At 49.3% G+C, this 19,287-nt stretch overlaps 1 protein-coding gene across 2 annotated transcripts in view; it reads right to left on the bottom strand.

Annotated features, from left to right (window-relative positions):
- TBC1D9B (TBC1 domain family member 9B) overlaps positions 1-19,287 on the bottom strand; it is a 43,053-nt gene that overhangs the window by 13,425 nt on the left and 10,341 nt on the right. For both annotated transcript variants that reach the window (XM_029050392.2, XM_029050393.2), the window contains exons 4-14: positions 15,942-16,170; positions 15,449-15,707; positions 13,681-13,888; positions 11,273-11,485; positions 8,676-8,858; positions 6,819-6,969; positions 5,522-5,736; positions 3,492-3,609; positions 2,377-2,662; positions 1,581-1,710; positions 1,373-1,471 (exon numbers count right to left, since the gene is read on the bottom strand). In XM_029050392.2, the coding sequence (XP_028906225.1) occupies positions 1,373-1,471; positions 1,581-1,710; positions 2,377-2,662; positions 3,492-3,609; positions 5,522-5,736; positions 6,819-6,969; positions 8,676-8,858; positions 11,273-11,485; positions 13,681-13,888; positions 15,449-15,707; positions 15,942-16,170 (2,091 nt within the window). The remainder of the gene's footprint in view (positions 1-1,372; positions 1,472-1,580; positions 1,711-2,376; positions 2,663-3,491; positions 3,610-5,521; positions 5,737-6,818; positions 6,970-8,675; positions 8,859-11,272; positions 11,486-13,680; positions 13,889-15,448; positions 15,708-15,941; positions 16,171-19,287) is intronic.

Here is a 19,287-nt window from a genome sequence, read left to right as displayed (position 1 = left end):
TCCTGTCTGAGTGACTGGAAAGGCACCCCTAGATTTAGGGATATCGATGTCTACTGTGAGTAAGTTATGGATAAGGGTCGCGTCTGCTAATTCTGTTAGACTGTCTCCCAAATGCTTAGTACAGTGCTCTGCACATAGTACACACTCAATAAATACCATCAGTCGTCGAGCACAAGTGAACCGCTGGACACCTTCATTTTGGGAAGAGTGATGTGCTTGGCAGGGCAAAGTCCGGGCTGAAAAAAGCCTTTCAAAAGGGCACCTGGGACCTAGGCAAGCCTAACCACTGTTTCAGATATTCCCTGCTCTCCGCCTACTCATCTCAGACATCTACCCTCAAACAATGGAAAAGACAGTGACACAGTCCCCCCCAAATCACCTAGCTAACACATGACACCTGTATCAAAGGAAGCAAAAACCGGGACAGAGAGACAGCATTTCGCAACTAATCTAGACGGATAAGCGCGCTCCAGAGAAAAGAAAATCGAGTGACTCTTCGAAGAGCTGAGTACCCGCAGCAAAACACCAACATCCAAACAGGAGTCCCTGGTGAATTTCACGATTACTCACCGGTCTCGCAGAAGACCGTCACTAAAATTTGTGCCCCGGTCCTGTCACCACATGGAAAGGCCAGCCAGACCGGGCAAAGACCCTCTTTCAGCTACGGAGGCAGCATGAACAATCACTTACTGTACATTCCCATTTTATTTGCTTTTTGGAAAAAAGGGGGTCTTTCAGCTCCAGCTCTATCAGTGGTAAAGGAAGACCGCCTGGGGGCCTCTAGGTAAATGAGGGTGAGAATCTGAATGTGTGTGGGTCTGGGTCCAGTGAATTCATGGCTATATCTGAGAAGGTTGTCAGCCCACTTCTGAATTCCTGCTGTCTCTTCTCCCATACATCTTTTTCCTTCCCTGCCCCCTCAGGTTTGGACGATTGACAGCCCCCGTCTGCCTCATTCTGAGTTCCCGAAGAGCCGGTCGCTTTCTGCATCAACCCCCAGGACAGGCACAGAAATCAAACCCTTATTAACTGGTCTGTAGGACCCTGATCTGGTTCGGCCAACAATCTTGCAGAGCTAAACGAACCTATGTCACCGTGAGCGATTTTCCTCACGCTCTCAGGCTGAGAAGTAAATGGATGCTCGGCAGAGCCATTTACAAAGTATTCGCCATTGCTGTGTTTCCCTCAACCTGGACGAAGACATGCCAAGGAGACTGTAGACTGTACTTTCCCAAGTGTTTAGTACAGCGTTCTGCACACACTACGCACTCAAGAAATACCACTGAGCGATTGATTGAGAGAGCCTAGATCGAGTCCCTAAGCACCTGAACCAGAGAAATCACTTTCTGACTCCACCTGGCGCTTCACATACCACGCTCCTCTTGGTCGTGTCCTCCAAGGACTGGATCACTTTCAGCCTCTGCTTAAATCGCATCTGTTCAATGTCATCTGCCCTCAAGCTGCTGAATTTCTACCGAAAAGAGGAAATTCGGTTAATTTATTCGCCATCAGAGAAAACCACCTTCCCAGTGCCGTCTTGTTCAGTGAATCACTGGTAAAAACCCAATGCCATTCCTGACCTCGTAGGACGATTTCAACAATTCAAAGATATCTATTTCCACAGGCGGGTCTTTGCCACTTGTGAGCAAGGCGTGGAGGTGTGGAATAGGTGGAGAAACGTTCTGCTTGTTCACCACGTTATCCAGGTACCTGTAGACATAGAGGCAACATGAGTGGGCTTAATAAATTAACAAAAGCAAATATTTCATAGCTGCCTTGGGCTAGTATCTCATAGGCGTTGGCAATTCGCCTCCCTGATGCCCAGCTCTACTTACCCACAGTCTTGTGAGACACTGAACTGTTCGCCAGTCAATCTTGGTTACTGAGCGCTTAATGTGTGTAGAGAACTATACTGAGCGCTTGGGAGAGTCCAATATAACAAACACAATCCCTGCCCACAATGAGCTTACAGTTTCTTTCCAGAGGGGCTGTTGCCTGCCCATGGAAAGAGAGGAATGCCCTATATGCCCTCTTCGCTCAACATGCCAACTATGTGCTGAGTTGCCTGGGTTCTCCACTCCCGGCGTGTCTATTTCCAATCTTTCTCCTCACTTAAAATGCTTAGATCGTGAGCCCCCAGAGGACGTGGACCGTGTCTAATTCCCACCGGTGTATTCTTAGTATAGTCATCTGCACACACTTAAGTGTTTAGTAAATATTATCTTTACCGTTACTACTTCCAATACAGAAGACCTGGGGAATTAAGATGGGAAATCCGAAAGGTACTCGGCGCTGTGCTCCCCTCACAACCCCGTGCGGAACCCAAGAAATGTCACTGCCTGAAACTATTCCCCAAATGAGAGAATCGCAGGTTACCTCCCCAGGACAGTCATGGCCTCGCCTTCATCACAACAGTTTAACAGCGGATCCATGTTGGCATCCAGGATGGCGAGAGACACCTGCAAGATGAGCTTGATGCCTTCGTAAAAGAAGCAGTCGACAATGACCACGGCACTTTCGAAAGGCATGACGCTGAGGAAGAGAGTGAGGAACCAGGAGAGAGATATTGTGGAAATCACGCCTAAGTCTTGCATTTTCTCAGACAGCTGGGGGAGGTAGTCTCTTGTGAGCTCTTCAAAGATGCCCTGGTCCACTAGTGCTCCTGGAAGGGAGAGAAAGGAGGTTGGTGATATCCCAAGACAACTATCGATGATCTACAACCCTCACGTGAAGCCTCGTTGCTGATATCCCCAAATCGACACATTTCTGGACGATACAATTTTAGAACTCAGAGATAAGAAAAAAAAATCTTCCTTCAATCTCTAAAACCTGGCTAATCTCTGGCTAAAAAACTTATTTGTCTTAGCTTTTAACTGAGCAAGGAATTTTGGGTTTCCCACCGTTGGTCCTGTTTGAGGAAGAGGACACGAGGTTGGCTCCAGGAATCGTTGAAGGGTCCCCCCAATAATGACTTAACAGCCAAAATAAAAGTACAGAAAGAAGGGAGAGGAATGGGAAGAAATTCTTATCATCGATCAACGGTATTTACTGAGTGCTTACTGTGTGCAGAGCACTGTCCATTTAAAAAGGTGGTAGACATGATCCCTGCCCACAAGTAATGTAACAGCAGGCTTTATTTACGAAAAAAAGATATAAAATCACGCTCAAACTTCTTTCTGCATGCAAGTTTTTAGGCAGGTGGCCATTTAATCTCTGCAAGATGACAATTAATATTACAACTGCAGGTTAATGATATCAATCAACGTGCATTCCGCTTGGGAGAGTACAATACAACCGAGTTGGCAGACACGTTCCCTGCCCACAGCAAGCTTAGGGTTCACGTATCTCACCAGCGGCAGCGTAACTGTCCTCTGTACTAGGCATGGGAGGATTTTACAAAGTAGATTTCTTCTTGCCCATTTTCTTTCCTTCCTATTACTCAGTGGCAAGAAAGGTCCCAGACTGCAAGGGGTAATTTGGGGTCAACTCACCTACCACCCTGGTGTTATAATAATCGGGCAGCATCCGCTCACAAAGCGCTACCAGGAGCCAGAACGCTTCTTCCTCATTGCAGTACAGCAACAGCACAGACGTCACGATGTTCATAGCCTGAGAAGAGCCACAGGGATACCAGGAGGCACGGGGAGGTGGAAAAAAAAGAAAGAAAGAGTAAAAAGGTACGAGGTGGGAAGCATTTAAATTTCGGGAAAGGAAAGAGCTAGGAAAAGCTACTTCTTGGTACAGAGACACCTCCGGCCCAGATTAATGACCCAAAAAAACATTATTTTTCTAGTAATAACACTATCGCGGCGCAACACGGAACTTACAAAAATGTGTGAAGAACACTCTTTTAGTCTAATTTAGGGTGAGTTGACAAGTAACTGGAATCTTTTGAAATACCTCCTTCCCATCTCAATTTTACAAGTTAAAAAAGAATACCGGCACTCTGGATTTGCTTTAAGCGTGATTTGTATAACATCTGATTAGGGATAAGAAGTATTCATCCACCAAACTTGGCAAAACCATAGAAAATAGTATTTGTTATAGTGAAAGTTTTGATAGCCCCAAAGCAAAGATGGAACAATCCATAATGAATGAGCGCGTGCTAAAACCTGGTAATTATGAAAACGTATTTTTCCTCAATATTAAGCATGGAATTAAGCAAGTGGCAGAGTACAAAAGAGCTAGAAAAAATTACCCCTGCCCACAGGGAGCCAAGAAAAATGTTTGAAAAGCACTTTTTAAAAAATCCAAGGTATGCTGACCCGATACAAAATTGGAATCTTTTGGAATATTTCTCTCCCAATACAACTTTGTACTAAGTTAGAAATTAATCAAGCTCATCGATCAATCAATCAATGGCATTTACTGAGTGCTTACTGCGAGCAGAGCACTCTACTAGGCGTTCGGGAGAATACAACAGAGTTAGACACAGAGTTAGCCCATACGAGCTTACAGTCTAGAGGAGGAGACAGACATTAATACAAATTAGAGATACTTATAGATATCTGACCATTTGTAGATATGTTACATAAGCAGCAGGGAAGCAGCGTGGCTTAGTGGAAAGAGCACGGGCTTTGAAGTCAGAGGTAATGGGTTCTAATCGCAGCTTCGCCACTTGTCAGCTGTCACTTAAGTCACTTAACGTCTCTGTGCCTCCGTTACCTCATCTGTAAAATGGGGATTAAAGACTGTGAGCCCCCCGTGGGGTGACCCGATGACCCTGTATCTACCTCAGCGCTTAGAACAGTTCATGGCACAGAGTATGTGCTTAACAAATACCATTATGATCGTTACGTAAGTGATGTGGGGCAGAGGGTGAGGTGACTTCCCAATGTGCACAGATGACGTAGAAGGAAGAGGGAGTCTTGTCGTCGGACAAGAGGTCTCGCCGGGGACGAATGTGGACCACCACACTTCACCCGTTCCAACACACGATTTAAAGCGATACGTGAGCAGTCGAAGGGGAAAACTGCGCACTCCACAGAGCTTGGAGCCAGACTCAGTCTGTTAATACCATGCCACTTATCTGCTGTGTGACCTCGGGCGAGTCACTATGCTTCTCTGTGCCTCAGTTCCCTCATCTGTAGAATGGGGATTAAGACTGTGAGCCCCATGTGGGACAGGAACTGTGGCCAACCAGAATGGCTTGCATCCATCCCGGCGCTGGGAACAGTGTTAACTTAGTCTAATTCAGTTAGCACTTAACAAATACCATCATTCTTCTTATTACTACTTCACGTCTCTGTGCCTCAGTTCCCTCATCAGTAAAATGGGGATTAAGACCGTGAGGCCTCCGTGGGACACGGACTGTCCGATCTGATGAGCCTGGTATCCACGCGAGCGCTCAGTCCAGTGATCTGGCCCAAAGCGAGCGCTTGACAAACACCACAGTTATTAAGCCTATTAATAAATACCATAAAAAAAAAAAAGATGGAACCTGTGGAGTTCACAGGTGCAGATGGGCCTCTGGCTCCAGTCAGGTTCACGAGGGGGGCGCGTTCTCAATCGTCCCTTTTACCTGGCAGTAGCCAATGGTGGGGTTTCGGAAAGCGTAAGCCGTCAGCACCCTGCGGAGGGCGGCGATCCCCATCTCGTTCTGGAACGCCGGGTGCTCCGGCATGGAGCGGTGGAGGTCTCGCTCGATCTCTTCCGTGGCCAGGTTGTATCTCCCCATGGACCTCTCCACCAGCTCGGCATAGTAGCCCGGGTGAGTCACCATCTCGTTCCAGGCTCCTGCAACGAGAACACGCGGGGCACGGGCCGGCTCGCCCTCGGAGGACGGGACAAGTCCTCGGCCGCCGAGGGCCAGGGTGGAGGCTGAGGGGACCGAAAGGCTCGTAGTCAAATTCTGGGGTCTAGGGGAAGGCGGGCTTGAGCGGGAGGATGTTCTGGAACCCGAAGGGCAACGCACGAAGCAGCCTGGAATAATGCACAGCACGGGCCCGCGATTCAGAAGGTCATGGGTTCTAATCCCGGCCCAGCCACTCGTCCGCTGTGTGGCCTTGGGCAAGTCACCTCACTTCTCTGGGCCTCAGTTACCTCATCTGCAAAATGGAGCTGCCTGTTCTCCCTCCTACTTAGACTGTGAGCCCCATGTGAGGCAGGGACCAGCCCGTCACCCCTAACCTAACCCTAACCTAACCTAACCTACCTAACCTACTTCATTAATCTGTACTTCCCCAGAGCTTAGAAGGGGGCTTGGCACATAGTAAGTGCTTAACAAATACCACAGTCACTCAGTCAACCCCTGGATAATAATAATAATGTTGGTATTTGTTAAGCGCGTACTGTGTTCCAAGCACCGTTCTAAGCGCTGGGGTAGATACAAGGTAATCAGGTTGTCCCACGGAGGGCTCACAGTCTTCATCCCCATTTTACAGATGAGGGAACTGAGGCACAGACAAGTTAAGCGACACGCCCAGGGTCACACAGCTGACAAGCGGCGGAGCCGGGATCACAACCCATGACCTCTGACTCTGAAGCCCGGGCTCTTTCCGCTGAGCCACGCTGATGGCTTTGGCTCTGCAGCTGAGCCTCAGGGGAGTCTGTTACCTGAAGTGATGCCGCTAAGTCAGCTGGAATCAGAGTCCGACAGGAGTGACGGTATTTATCGAAAAGCGTGTGCGTGACTGTCTAAGACCCCAAGCCGGGGAGCGACGGGATTTAATTGAAGCTGGAGGAGTGTGTGGAGGGGTGTGTACGTGTGTCTCTCTCTCTCTGTCTCTCCCCGCCTTTCCAAGCCAGGTGCCCGGGGAACTTTCGTGAGAACTAGAAGTCCCAGTCTTTGAGGGACTTATAATTCACCTCCTTCTCACCTGAGAACAGGAGCCACAGCTCTCCACGCAGGGTCTCTGGAATGCCCTTCAACACCAACTCCCGGGTCTTGGCAGTTCGATACATGCACATCCCGCGGCCATACTCGAAGAAGTGGATATTCCACGACTCTTCTTTCATCTTTTCCTTTGCCTTAAGGGACAAACAGAATAGACAGAAGGGAAACAGTGGAAAGAACACAGGCCCGGTAGTCAGAACACCTAGGATCTAATTCCAACCCCTCCACCTGTCTGCTGAGACCCTACGGTGCGTCACTTAATTTTTCTGTGCCTCCATTTTCTCATCGGATAATGGGGGTGGGTCCAATAGGCTGTTCTCCCTTCTACTTAGACTGTGAGCCCCCATGTGGGATAGGCACTGTGTCCAACCCGATTATCTGGTAACTACCCCAGCACTTAGTACAGTGCCTGGCTTATAGTAAGTGCTTAACGAATACCCTAAAAAAAATCGTGTGTGGACTGAAACATTTCCAAGCTTGGCACAGAGGATTTCGGGGGGCTTGTCTATTCCTGCACAAAGAAATACCTTCTTCTGCCAGTCATATAGAGCAGAACGCATTACTTTCACCGAATTAACTACAATGCCTCAAATTTCAGAGTCACTGAAGCCAAAAAATCGCAACAGACACCAGGTTGAATTATAGCCCTGGCAGGGTTTCACGGGGAACTAAGAACCAAGGATGGAGAAGGGTACATACTGCCTACCCAGGGCGGTAGTCATGGGCCAGATAAGTGATAAGACAAATCGGAACCCTGCTTTCTTCCAGGCAGAGAATCCACAGGCCACCGTCCCCTCAGACTATCCCAGAAGAGCAACCCGCGTGAAACAGGCCCGAGGAATATCGGACCAGCTGGGGAATCAGACCAGCCCTTTCCCTCTTGAGAACAAGAACAAGACATGACACCTTGAGAAGTCGCATAGCCTAGGGGATAGAGGATGGACCAGGGAGCCAGAAAGACCTGGGTTCTAATCCCAGGAATGCCTCTTGTCTGCTGTGTGATCTTGGGCAAATCACTTCACTTCTCTGCGCTTCAGTTACTTCGTCTGTAAAATGGGGATTAAGACTGTCAGCCCCACGTGGGACATGGGCGATGGCCAACCTGATTAGCTTGTATCTACCCTACTGTTTAGTACAGTGCCTGGCACATAACAAATACTACTTAAAAACCAAAAAAGGACATTCCCCGCAAATGAGTTGCCTTTATCACCCAAGTAGCACAAACACAGGAACATCCCCTGGATGCAAAGAAACTACTACAACTGAAATATCCCCTGGACGTAACGCACTGTGCTACAAGCCCGGAAAAGTACGACACAAAGAAATGAGCCAATTCCCCATCTACAGGGAGCTTATCTGAACAGGGGAAGAAAGACAAACTTTACCAGTGAATGAACGCAACCACACAAGTGCTGAGGATGGGCAAGTATAAATATGAAAGCTTTAGAAATGGCCGCTGGGTGGGTTCCGTTTGGGATGTTGGGGATTAATTTATCCATTCACTCAAATGTATTAAGCACTTACTGTGTGCAGAGCACTGTACTAAGCGCTTGGGAGAGTACAATATAACAATAAAGAGACACGATCCCTGCCCACAACGAGCTCACAGTCTAGAGGGGGTGACAGATATTAATATAAATAAATTACAGATGTGAACATAAGTGCTGTGGGGCTGGGACGGGGGGGAATGAATAAAGGGGGTGAGTCAGGGAGACGCAGAGGGGAGCGGGAGAAGAGGAAAGGGGGGCTTAGTCAGGGAAGGCCTCTTGGAGGAGATGGGCCTTAGCTGCAGGGAGGGCTTGATGGAGGCGGTGGGATTTCAGGAGGGCTCTGATCTTACCCCTTTCGGGCCAAGACACTCGGTGGACGAGTTTCTCCGAAAGAGTTTGAGTAGGCCCTGAGAGGCGGTTGGTGCCTCCTCCCGCTGGAAATCCACCATGGGGTTTCTTGGGACAGAGGACGGAGTGGTGGGAAGAGAACGGCTGGCGGGCTGCTCGCGGGGCTCCTGAGAACCAGAGGCGATCTGGGAAAAAGAGAAAGCACGGTAAACCTTTTGCCCCACCTGAACACTAACGACGGAATGGCTTACCTTCCCTAAACATTGAAGGCTCTTCATTTTTCCAAAGGACTTGTTGCGTCAAGCTTCTCTCCCTCTGTTCCCCGTGACCCACGACCGATCTGGGGGTCACTCTGCTTTCAACACTGCCGACGGTGCTTGGGGCGTTAGGGTTTCGGGGTGCATTCACTTGATAAAGGGTCAAGGACCTAGTATCGCCTAAAACTTTAAATTATTGAGAAGCAGCGTGGCCTAGTGGCTTTTAAAGCACTCCACCACCTTGCCCCCTTCTACCTCACCTTGTTTCTCTCTGTCTACAACCCGGTCTGCCCACTTCACTCCTCTAGCGCTAACCTTTTCACTCTGCCTAGATTTCACCTATCTCGCCGCTGACCGCTAACCATCTCCTGCCTGTGGCCTGCAACGACCCTCCCCTCCTCAAATCCGCCAGACAATTACTCTCCCTCGCTTCAAAGCCTTATTGAAGCCCATCTGTGCCTCAGTTCCCTCACCTGTAAAATGGGGATTAAGACTGTGAGCCTCACGCGGGACAACGTGATGACCCTGTATCTACCCCAGCGCTTAGAACGGTGCTCGGCACATAGTAAGCGCTTAACAAATACCGACATTATTATTATTATTATCTCTTCCAAGAGGCTCTCCCAGTCTAAGCCCCACTTTTCCTCGTTTCCCCCTCCCTTCTGCATCGCCCCGACTGGCTTCCTTTGCTCTTCTCCCCTCCCGGCCCCACAGCACTTATGTACGTATCTGTAATTTTATTTATTTGTATTGATGTTTGTCTCCCCCACTCTAGACTGTAAGCTCGTTGTGGGCATGGGGACATGACTGTTCATTGTTGTATTGTACTCACTCTCCCAGGCATTTAGTACAGTGCTCTGCACACAGTAAGTGCTCAATAAATACGACTAATGAATGAATGATAGAGCTTGGGCCTGGGAGTCAGAAGGACCTGGGTTCTAATCCCAGCTCCACCACTCGTCTGCTGTGGGATGCTGGGCAAGTCACTTCACTTCTCTGAGTCTCAGTTACCTCATCTGTACAATGGGGATTAAGACTGTGAGCCCCATGTGGGACATGGACTGTGTCCAACCTGATGATCTTGTACCTACCCCAGCGTTTACAAGAGTGCCTGGCACAGCGTGAGCGCTTAACAAGTACCATAAAAAAAGAACAAAACAAACAACAACAAAAAATGACCAGTAGAAGTCTGCTTTCCTCACCCAATTCCTTCAATTGCTATTCAGCTTTAATTAGCCACTTATGCCCAGGTAAGGAGCGTGGCCTGGGGGAAAGAACCAGGGCCTGGGAGTCAGAGGACCCGGGTTCGAATCCCAGCACCACCACTTGCCCGCTATGTGGCCTTGGGCAATTCAATTAACACCTCTGTGCTTCCGTCCCCCATCTGTAAAATGGGGATTAAGAATGTGAGCCCCACGTGGGACACTGATTGCGTCCAACCTGATTAACTTGTCCTCCTTAGGACAGCGCTTGGCACGCAGTAAGAGTTTAACAAATACCATAGAGAACAGCAAGTACTTCATCGCCAGTGATACTCCTCAGTATCAAAGGCACTTTCGGGAAGTTGGGTTTCTCTCCCGGTTCTGGCGGCTGGCAGATGATCTCCTCTCAGCAAAAGCAACTTCCTCCTCCTCCATGAGGCTGTTCTTAATCCTTCAAATGGATCGGCACTAACTCCACTCACTCTGCTGTCTCCAAAATGACTCTGGCATGTCCCCCACATGAAAGGAGTACCATCACAGCCTGGCTAAGTGGGATTTTAGGGAGGATCCCCTCTTGAAAAGCTTCAATCGTGTCAAGTAAAACGGGAAGGACAGACGTGGGAATGAAAACAGGAAGCAGGACGGCCCAGTGTAAAGAGCACGGGCCTGGGAGTCAGGGGACGTGGGTTCTAATCCCAGCTCTACCACATGCTTGCTGTGTGACCTTGGGCGAGTCACTTCACTTCTCTGGGACCCAGTTACCTCATCTGTAAAATGAGGATTTAGACTATGAGCCCCCCGTGGGAGAGGGACTGTGTCCATATCGATTATCTTGTATTTCACCAGCACCTAGAAAAGTGCTTGGCACATAGGAAGCCCTTAAATACCTCAATTAATTTTTATTTTTTTTTACAACCTTGTGGAACAGATCTCTTATGACATTATCCCACTATCTAGTAGTCAAACTACGTGGTGGAGCTGACCCAGCTTCTCCAGGAATTAAAGACAGAATTCCTTAGCGAAGTCAGAGAGCGACGTGAAGGGAGGGGTTTACTGAAATGCCAGCTTGCACTTCGAGGTCTTTGAATGCTGGAAAACTCGCCGCTGGACATGATTTTTCTGCGGGATTTAGAGGCTCACCTCACTCAACGGGTCAGTGGCGCTCGCCTTCCTCTCCTTCGTGCTCCTGCCGGGTTTTTTAGATGACGTCTTCTGCAAGAAATCTGAAATTCTCTGCACCAAGAAGTCGCGGTCCTTTAGATTGGCGAACAGGAAGGTCATTTTACTTTTGGTGCTAATAGACAGGGGGCTGGGCAAAACACTGGAACTGTCAGCTTTTTCGACAATGGTGACCTGAAAAGAAAAGTACATGCTCATCATTGTGGGCAGTGAATGTGTCTATTTATACTGTTATATTGTACTCTCTTAAGAGTTTAGTCTCTTAAGAGTTTAGTACAGTGCTTTGCGCACGGTAGGCGCTCAAGAAATATGAATGAATGAATCATCTCCACTCCTCCCACTCATTTCTGTGTCTCTCTTATGTACTTGGATCGGTATCTTTGAAGCCCTTGATATTCACCCCCAAACCGCTTACTAAAGATCTCTATTTTATCATGTGACTCCCCCTCTAGACTGTAAGCTCCCGGGGGACAGGGAATGTGCCCCCCAACTCCACTGCACTGTACTCTCCCGAGTGTCTGGTACAGTGCTCCGCATCCAGTACACGCACAATAAATACAATTAATCGATCGAAAGTAACCGTATGCTAAAGGCACAGATTAAAATATTGGCTTATGCAGTAGATACGGATTTGACTGTGAATGGAATATGGAGCTGTTTAAAGCGAGTCACCTGGAATTCTTTCATCTTTTCCTTTGCCTTACGGGAGACAAACAGAATAAACAGAAGGGAAGCTGAGGGAGGGAGAGGAAAGAGGGGGCAGTTGGTGGGGAGAGAGGGACAAGGGAAGGCCCGGAGGTAGAAGCTGAGTGCTGCAGGCACGCAGGGAATGTGTCAATCAACTCTGTTCTAATGTACTCTCTGAACCACTTAGTACAGTGCTCTGCACCCAGTAAGTTTTCAAGAAATACCACTGACTGCTCATCATCGGGAGTGGAGGCAGCAGCATTCTCATCAGTGTTTCTTTTGAAGAGCAATTTCCCAAGCACTTGGGAGCAGGCCATAGGGCAGAAGACATGATCTTTTGTCCTCAAGGAGCCCGTAAAACCAAAATAAAAATTCTATTAAACTACCTTTGATGACATCAATAGGCAAGGGATTCTAAATCTGCCTATTTTTTACAAACGTGCTAATGTGGGAGATGTCTAAATACGTTTTCCACCACCATTCCCTCTACACGGGGAATGGATTGTGCCCAACCTGATTAGCTCGCATCTATTCCAGTGCTTAGAACAGTGCTTGGCATATAGTAAGTGCTTCACAAATACCAGAAAAACCACCCCCTCAGTACCAATAACTTTTTACAAGACACTTAAAGGCTGACAACAGCTTTTGTTATAACAACCCTCGAGCAATGTAAGGTATGGTGACACAATAATTACGGTATTGAGCACTTAATATCTGCCAAAAGGTCTCTGCTCCAGGCACGTTCCGAGTACTCCGGACTATGGAAGAAGGTGCTCCCACCCACTCTCAGGCTCTTCCAACCCCGCTGAGACTTTGAGCCTATTCTTTCCCTTCTTCATCTACGTTGGGTTTTTTAATATTTCAACATTCCTGATGTATCTGCCTCCAATCCCTTCTCCCCACTTAAACTTTTAGATTATGAGCCTGTTCTTAATTCCCTCCTGGGCATTTTCTCCCAGCACTCAGAACGGTGCTCAGCACACAGTACTCCCTTAGTAAATACTATTTCTAGTAGTATAGTAAAAGTATTTTACAAGCTTTCTTAGATAGAGGTGAAAAGTACGGCTTTGAGTCGATGGGGCGAGTCAGGAGCAGAATCCTGGATCCTTGGGTCTTCAGGAAGAGAGCGGTTAGTGTTAAACACCTGAAGACTTCTAGTGTGGGCTCCCTACATTTTGGCTTTGGGTAGGAATCGGCTTCTACTTCCAAAAGGTGTACTCTTCAATGACTGGAAGCATTAGGCTGAATTGAGGGAAAAAAAAAATCCTCCCAATTGATAATAATGATAATTGTGGTATTTGTTAAGCGCTTACTACGTGCCAGGCACTGTATTAAGCGCTGGGGTGAATACAAGCAAATCGGGTTGGACACAGTACCTGTCCCATGTGGGGCTCACAGTCTCACTCCCCAATTTACAGACGAGGTAACTGAGGCACGGAGAAGTGACTTGCCCAAGGCCACCCAGCAGACAAGCGGTGGAGCTGGGATTAGAACCCATGACCTTCTAATTCCCAGGCCCACGCGCTATCCACTAAGCCATGCCAATTCCCCGAGAGACGGGGGAAAGGGAGGGAGAGGAAGTGGCACAGCGGATGGGCGAGGACCTGAGTGGCCAAACCGATCCGACAATTTGGGCCTGGAACCTAGCGGTGGGGTGGGATTTCCCCTCGTCGCTTCTTTACCTCTCTCAGAGGGATTATGAGATAGCAGGCCTCCTCCTCTTTGCTGGCAAAGCAGATGTAATTGTTGGAGACGAACATCTGGCCGGGGATGTGCATCTTGTTGAACGGGGTCCACAGGGTGCAGTCCGTGTGGCCGTCCAGGCGCTCGTCTTTCGGCAACCGGAAGGTTGCGCGGTAGCATTCGTTCTTGGCTCGGGCGTCCAGGTCTCTGGATCCGTCGAAGAGACGGCGAGGTAGGAAGGAGAAACGAGTTCATGAATTCAAAGCTGACCTGGGTAGCGCGCTCCAAGAATGAGCTTCGCCCGAAGAAAGATCATCCTCAGCCGGATGGGCCTCTTTGGAATCCACACCGCCCAAACCAAAGAAATCTACATTTCAGGCTGAAATGGACTACAGGATAATGATGATAATAATCATGATGGTATTTGTTAAGCGCTTACTACGTGGCAAGCCCTGTTCTGAGCGCTGGGGCAGATGCGAGTTTGTCAGGTTGGATGCAGTCCCTGAACTACGTGGGGCTCACAGTCTTAATCCCCATTTTAGAGACAAGGTAACTGAGGCACAGAGAAGTGAAGCGACTTGTTCAACGTCACACAACAGACGTGGGGCAAAGCCGGGTTTAGAACCCAGGACTCCCAGGTCTGTGCTCTATCCATAAGGCCAAGCTGCTTCAGGATGCAAACAGGGAACCGGGACAGGGGAGAGAAAATTGTTCTTGCCTCTCTTATACTGCTGGATGTTTTGGAGCTTCCCACCTTACAAGATACTGAAAGAGACCCCAACGCTTAAAACAAAGACCTTCTTAGAGGATTCAAATACCAGACCACCAGGCTTAGATTTTTTAGTTTTTTTATGGTATGTGTTAAGCGCTTACTATGTGCCAGGCACTCTTCTAAGCGCTGCGGTAGACACAAGGTAATCAGGTTCCGCATGGGGCTCACAGTCTTAATCCTCATTTTACAGATGAGAGAACTGAAGTCCAGATACGTGACTTGTCCAAGGTCACACAACAGACAAGTAGTGGAGCCGGGAGTAGAACCCAGATCCTTCTGACTCCCAGTCCCTTGCTCTACCCACTAGGCCGTGCTGCTTCTCCTAGATGCTCGCCAACAGCCCTCTCTCTCTCAAAATTCTGTCTCCATTTGGGGCCTCTAAGCTAGTAGTAATCAAGGAATATCAGAAGAAGAAACAGAGTTCTTGAACTACAGACTGTGGATAATAATAATAACTGTAGTACTAGTTAAGCACTTACTATGTGTCAAGCACTGTACTAATCCCTGGGAGAGATACAAGATAATCAGGTCCTACATGGAGCTAACAGTCGCACGGAATCCCCATTCTGCAGATGAGGGAACTGAGGCCCAGGGAAGTGAAGCGACTTTTCCGAGGTCAAACAGAAGGTGGAGGCAGGATTAGAATCCAGGTCCTCCACCTGCCAGGCCCGGGCTGTTTCACCGAGACCACGTTGCTGTTGTTCCCAACTGTCCTATTCTCGCCATACCAAACTGCACAAGTGGATGAAATTCTCACGTCAGCAGCTTCCATTTCATTTAAATAGATTCAACAGGCTACAAACTGGGGTCAGGATGGCAGAAGGGGCACAGGATGAATCCGCCCAGAGGCCCAGCTGAAGTCTCCTCGGCTAAGAGAGGCACAGACATAAATGGTTCATTCACTGGGGCTGAAGGCTGGGTGATTTCCACCCCGATACGCTGCATCCCCACCTCCCGGAGAGAAGCCCGTCACCAGGAGAGAGGGGCAAACGCACCTTTTGAGGGCCGAGATGTTTTTGAGAGGCTTGATCGGTTTGGGAAGGGACTTGTCTTCCAGGAAGCCTTCGTTGTCCAACAGCTGCCGCATGGCAATGTTGGCCAGCTGCTCCATGAGCTTGAAGGTCTCGTTGATGTTGAGGAACATGGAGAAGTAAAGCTCCACGTCCCTGGTGCTGACTTTGATGCACTCGGGAAAGAGCAGGGTGGCGTTCTTCTCCAACTGAATGACATCTACCCACTGGACCACCAGGGTTACTAGAAACCGGCAGGCACAAGAACAGCGATTAAAGCGGCTCCGAGACGCGAAGGGACGGGACACGTGACATCGTGGGTCGGCGGGAGCCCACGGCGCGGTCCTCCAAGTCTGACCCCGCTCCCACGCGATGCCCCCACCCGAGGGATTTCAGAGTAACGCCACAGCGTCGTCTCCCCTTAGGGGCCGGGCTCCTCCGGGCAGAGGAACGCTACGAGACGACGACGGCAGCTTACCTTCCTTCCCCAACAGGAAGGAGTAGAAGCAGAGATGGTTGACAGTCAGGTACAGCCAACCCTGTCTGGGCACTCGCCCTTTCCAGTAGCTGCAGGAATAATAATTGACCAGCTTCTCCACCTCCGGCATTCCAAACTGTTTGCGCATTTTCAGCTCGGCCTCCTTGAACTTCCCCGGATCCTCATCGCCTTGGGGCTGCAGGTTCTTGTTCTCTTCGGCGATGATACCCTGAAGAGAACGAGAGGTGAACGGGGGAGGGATGAGGCCTGTCTTTGCACACCATAAAAAGAAAATACGCTCCGAGGAAAGGTACGCTCCGGAGGAAAGGGTTCCGAGGAAAGGGTTCGGGACGGAGGAAAGGGGGAGGTGTTGGGGCTTGTCAGGGTGAAAACCCAGGTACCTGAGGGCGGAACCTCCACCCACTCTGGCCCTCCAGGACGGAGCGTTCAGCTCTTCATCTCTAATCTATCTTAGCGTCTGTCTTCCCCTGTAAGACTGTAATAAGTTCTTTGTGGGCAGGAATCACCTCTACCAACTCTGTTGTGTTATACTTCCCCAAGCTTTTAGTACAGTGTTCCCCTCAGAGTAAGTGCTCGGTGACTACCGTTGATCGCCTGGTCGGTTGACCTCTTCCCGGTAGCCCAGTCTTCCCTGGACAGGGTGTGCGACGGGTCTTCAAGGACTACACGTCCACACCGCTTCGAGGGACCACCACCATCACCCCTGGCCACAGCCCTCGTTCCCGGGCCTGCTTGCGACACTCCAACCCAGAGGTTTAGGAGCTTCCGTCCACCCGCCCCACCCCCGGAAAGCGGCCGGAATTTAGTGCTTCAGCACTTCTCTGAGAGGAATTAAACGATGTGGGATGGGGGAGGGGAGGGGTACAGAGAATGGGGTCGAGGAGAAGTAATAATAATAATAATCGTGCTTGTTAAGCACTTGCTATCCATCAAACACTGTTCTAAGAGCTGAGTACCGCGAGGGGTTGGCTCGTTTCAACCACGGTTCCTAGTGAGAATTTCGATTTCCAATACTCCTCAGGTTTTTTGAAGGCAAGGTAGTACTTTCATACATAATCATTCGATCCACCGTATTTATTGAGCCGTTGCTGGACGCAGCACTGTCAAACGGCCCGGGGCTCCGTGGAAAACCTTCTTACTTTCAGGACCTGGCTTGGGCATTCGGGTTCGAACTCCCATCTCCCAGATCTCTGGAGGCTCGGGAAGTGAGCGGTCTTTGCAGGATGAGCACATGGGTTGTTAGGTAAATAAAGCACACTCCCAAATTCTTTGCCCCCCCCTCAAGAAAAAAATATATTACTGAGTAGACTTTAACACTTTTGGCTATGCAAGCCAAGGGAGGCCAAAGGGGAACTTGGAGAAAACGCTGCTTCAATCAATCACTCAGTGGTATTTATGGAGTGCTTCCTGAGGGCAAAACACCGTACGAAGCACTTAGTAGAGTTCAACAGAGTTAGCAGATAGGGTTCCTGCCCTCGAGAAGCTCCCGACCTAGTAGGGGAGATAAACACTAAGATTATTTACAATAGGACCAAGGAAGCAAGAACAAGGTTCTGGATCGGGCTTATCCAACCTCGGATACAGGTGGAGGACCTCATTTCAAGATTTGGCCAAAACTTAAAGGAAACAGAGCACCAGACCGAAAGGTCTCTCAGAAGAGTGGCCTGGGTGTTACACTTCATTTTTCCCGCATAATAGACTATACATTCCAGTTTGTTTACAACCTACAGAGGAAGGTAGAACTAAAGTGGTCCAAAACGGGTTGGATTATTTTTCTTCAATGGCATTTAAGTGCTCACCGTGTGTCAACTACTGTACTAAGCGCCGGGATAGAGAGGAGATAATCTTTGTGTTGCTGGTTGGGGCCGGGGGTGCAGCTTCAAAATGGGAAGTCCGTATTTGGGCGTACGGCCCCGTGCCGTACCCGTACACCGTCCTCTCTTTCGGCTTTAGCGTCATCCAGTTCGGACACGGATGAGAAATACCACCAGAATTAGGGATCCCGAGCAAGGCAGTGGTAAAGATAACCCTGCCCTCGATTCTCAACTTGGAACCCTCCTTCCTCTTGCTGACTTCTTCTCGGCCCTGCGGGGACCGCTTAAGCCGAAATCACACAACAGTTTATTGACCTTTTGCTCCAACCGGCTTTTCTTTATTATTAAGAAGGCCACATGATTTTGCGGTCCCTTCACCATAAGCACTCTCCCTTCACGGTCTGCGGACTGGTCTAATTTTGTAGCCCCCAAACCTGTCGGGGCCACTTCCCCGGAATGCTGGAGACGCTGGCGGGATCGGTTCTGCATCTCAGCAAAAGGGAAACTGTCTTGTCAAGTGAGTGGGTGAGTGATACTGAGAGCCCCCACAGAGCTACCTCCGCTGCTGTTTACAAGCTGCCTGTGACAGTCATTTCCTGCCTGGACAGTCTAAGTCCTCATTTCCTCTTTTTTTGAAAGGGTCTTTGTTAGACGCTTACTAAGTGCCAGGCACCGTACTAAGCACTGACGGAGATAAAAGATAATTACGCTGGACGCGGCCTACATCCCTCACGGGGCTCACGGTCTTAATCTCCATTTTACAGATGAGGTGACAAGCCCAGAGAAGGGAACGGACTCGCCGAAGGTCACACAGCAGATAAGTTGCGGAGCCAGGATTAAAAGTCAGGTCCTCTGTCTCTCAGGCCCGGGCTCTAACCACTAGGCCTCGCTGCTTCTTCCCCTCCCTTCTGGGTTGCCCTTGCGCTGGGATTCGCACCCACCACAGCACTCATTACGCATCTGTAATTTACTTACTACTATTAACATCGGTCTCCCCTTCTAGACTCTAAGCTCCCTGTGGGCAGGGAAGGGGCGTTACAGTGTACTCTCCCAAGTGCTTAGTACAGTGCTCTGCACACATTAAGTACTCAATAAATGTGATCGACAGAATTGTCACACTGCAGCCAAGGCTCAACTGTAGGACCTGTCAGTCAGTCAATTGTATTTACTGAGCGCTTACTGTGTGCAGAGCGCTGTGCTAAAAGCTTGGGAGGGGAAAATGTAACAATATAACAGACACGTTCCCTGCCCACAGCAAGCGTACAGTCTAAAGGGGGAGACGGACACTTAGGCAGATAAGTTTCAACAGTGGATTACGACTTGGGTCCTAATCAGCTTTCCTGCTCATTGAAAAATTGCCAAAGTCAAGCACGCAGAGGCCCCAGGGGTGGACACCTTTGGGGTGGGGTGGCCGGGGGAGGGCTTTCCTCAGCGCCTGGAACATCCAACGTCTCCCCTCCAACGCAACGCGTGGAATATCCAGCGTAACAGTTCCTGGCAATTGCCATCAG

Source organism: Ornithorhynchus anatinus, chromosome X1 (assembly GCF_004115215.2).
Source record: "Ornithorhynchus anatinus isolate Pmale09 chromosome X1, mOrnAna1.pri.v4, whole genome shotgun sequence".
NCBI lineage: Eukaryota > Metazoa > Chordata > Mammalia > Monotremata > Ornithorhynchidae > Ornithorhynchus > Ornithorhynchus anatinus.
This window is presented reverse-complemented; position numbering and strand designations above follow the sequence as displayed.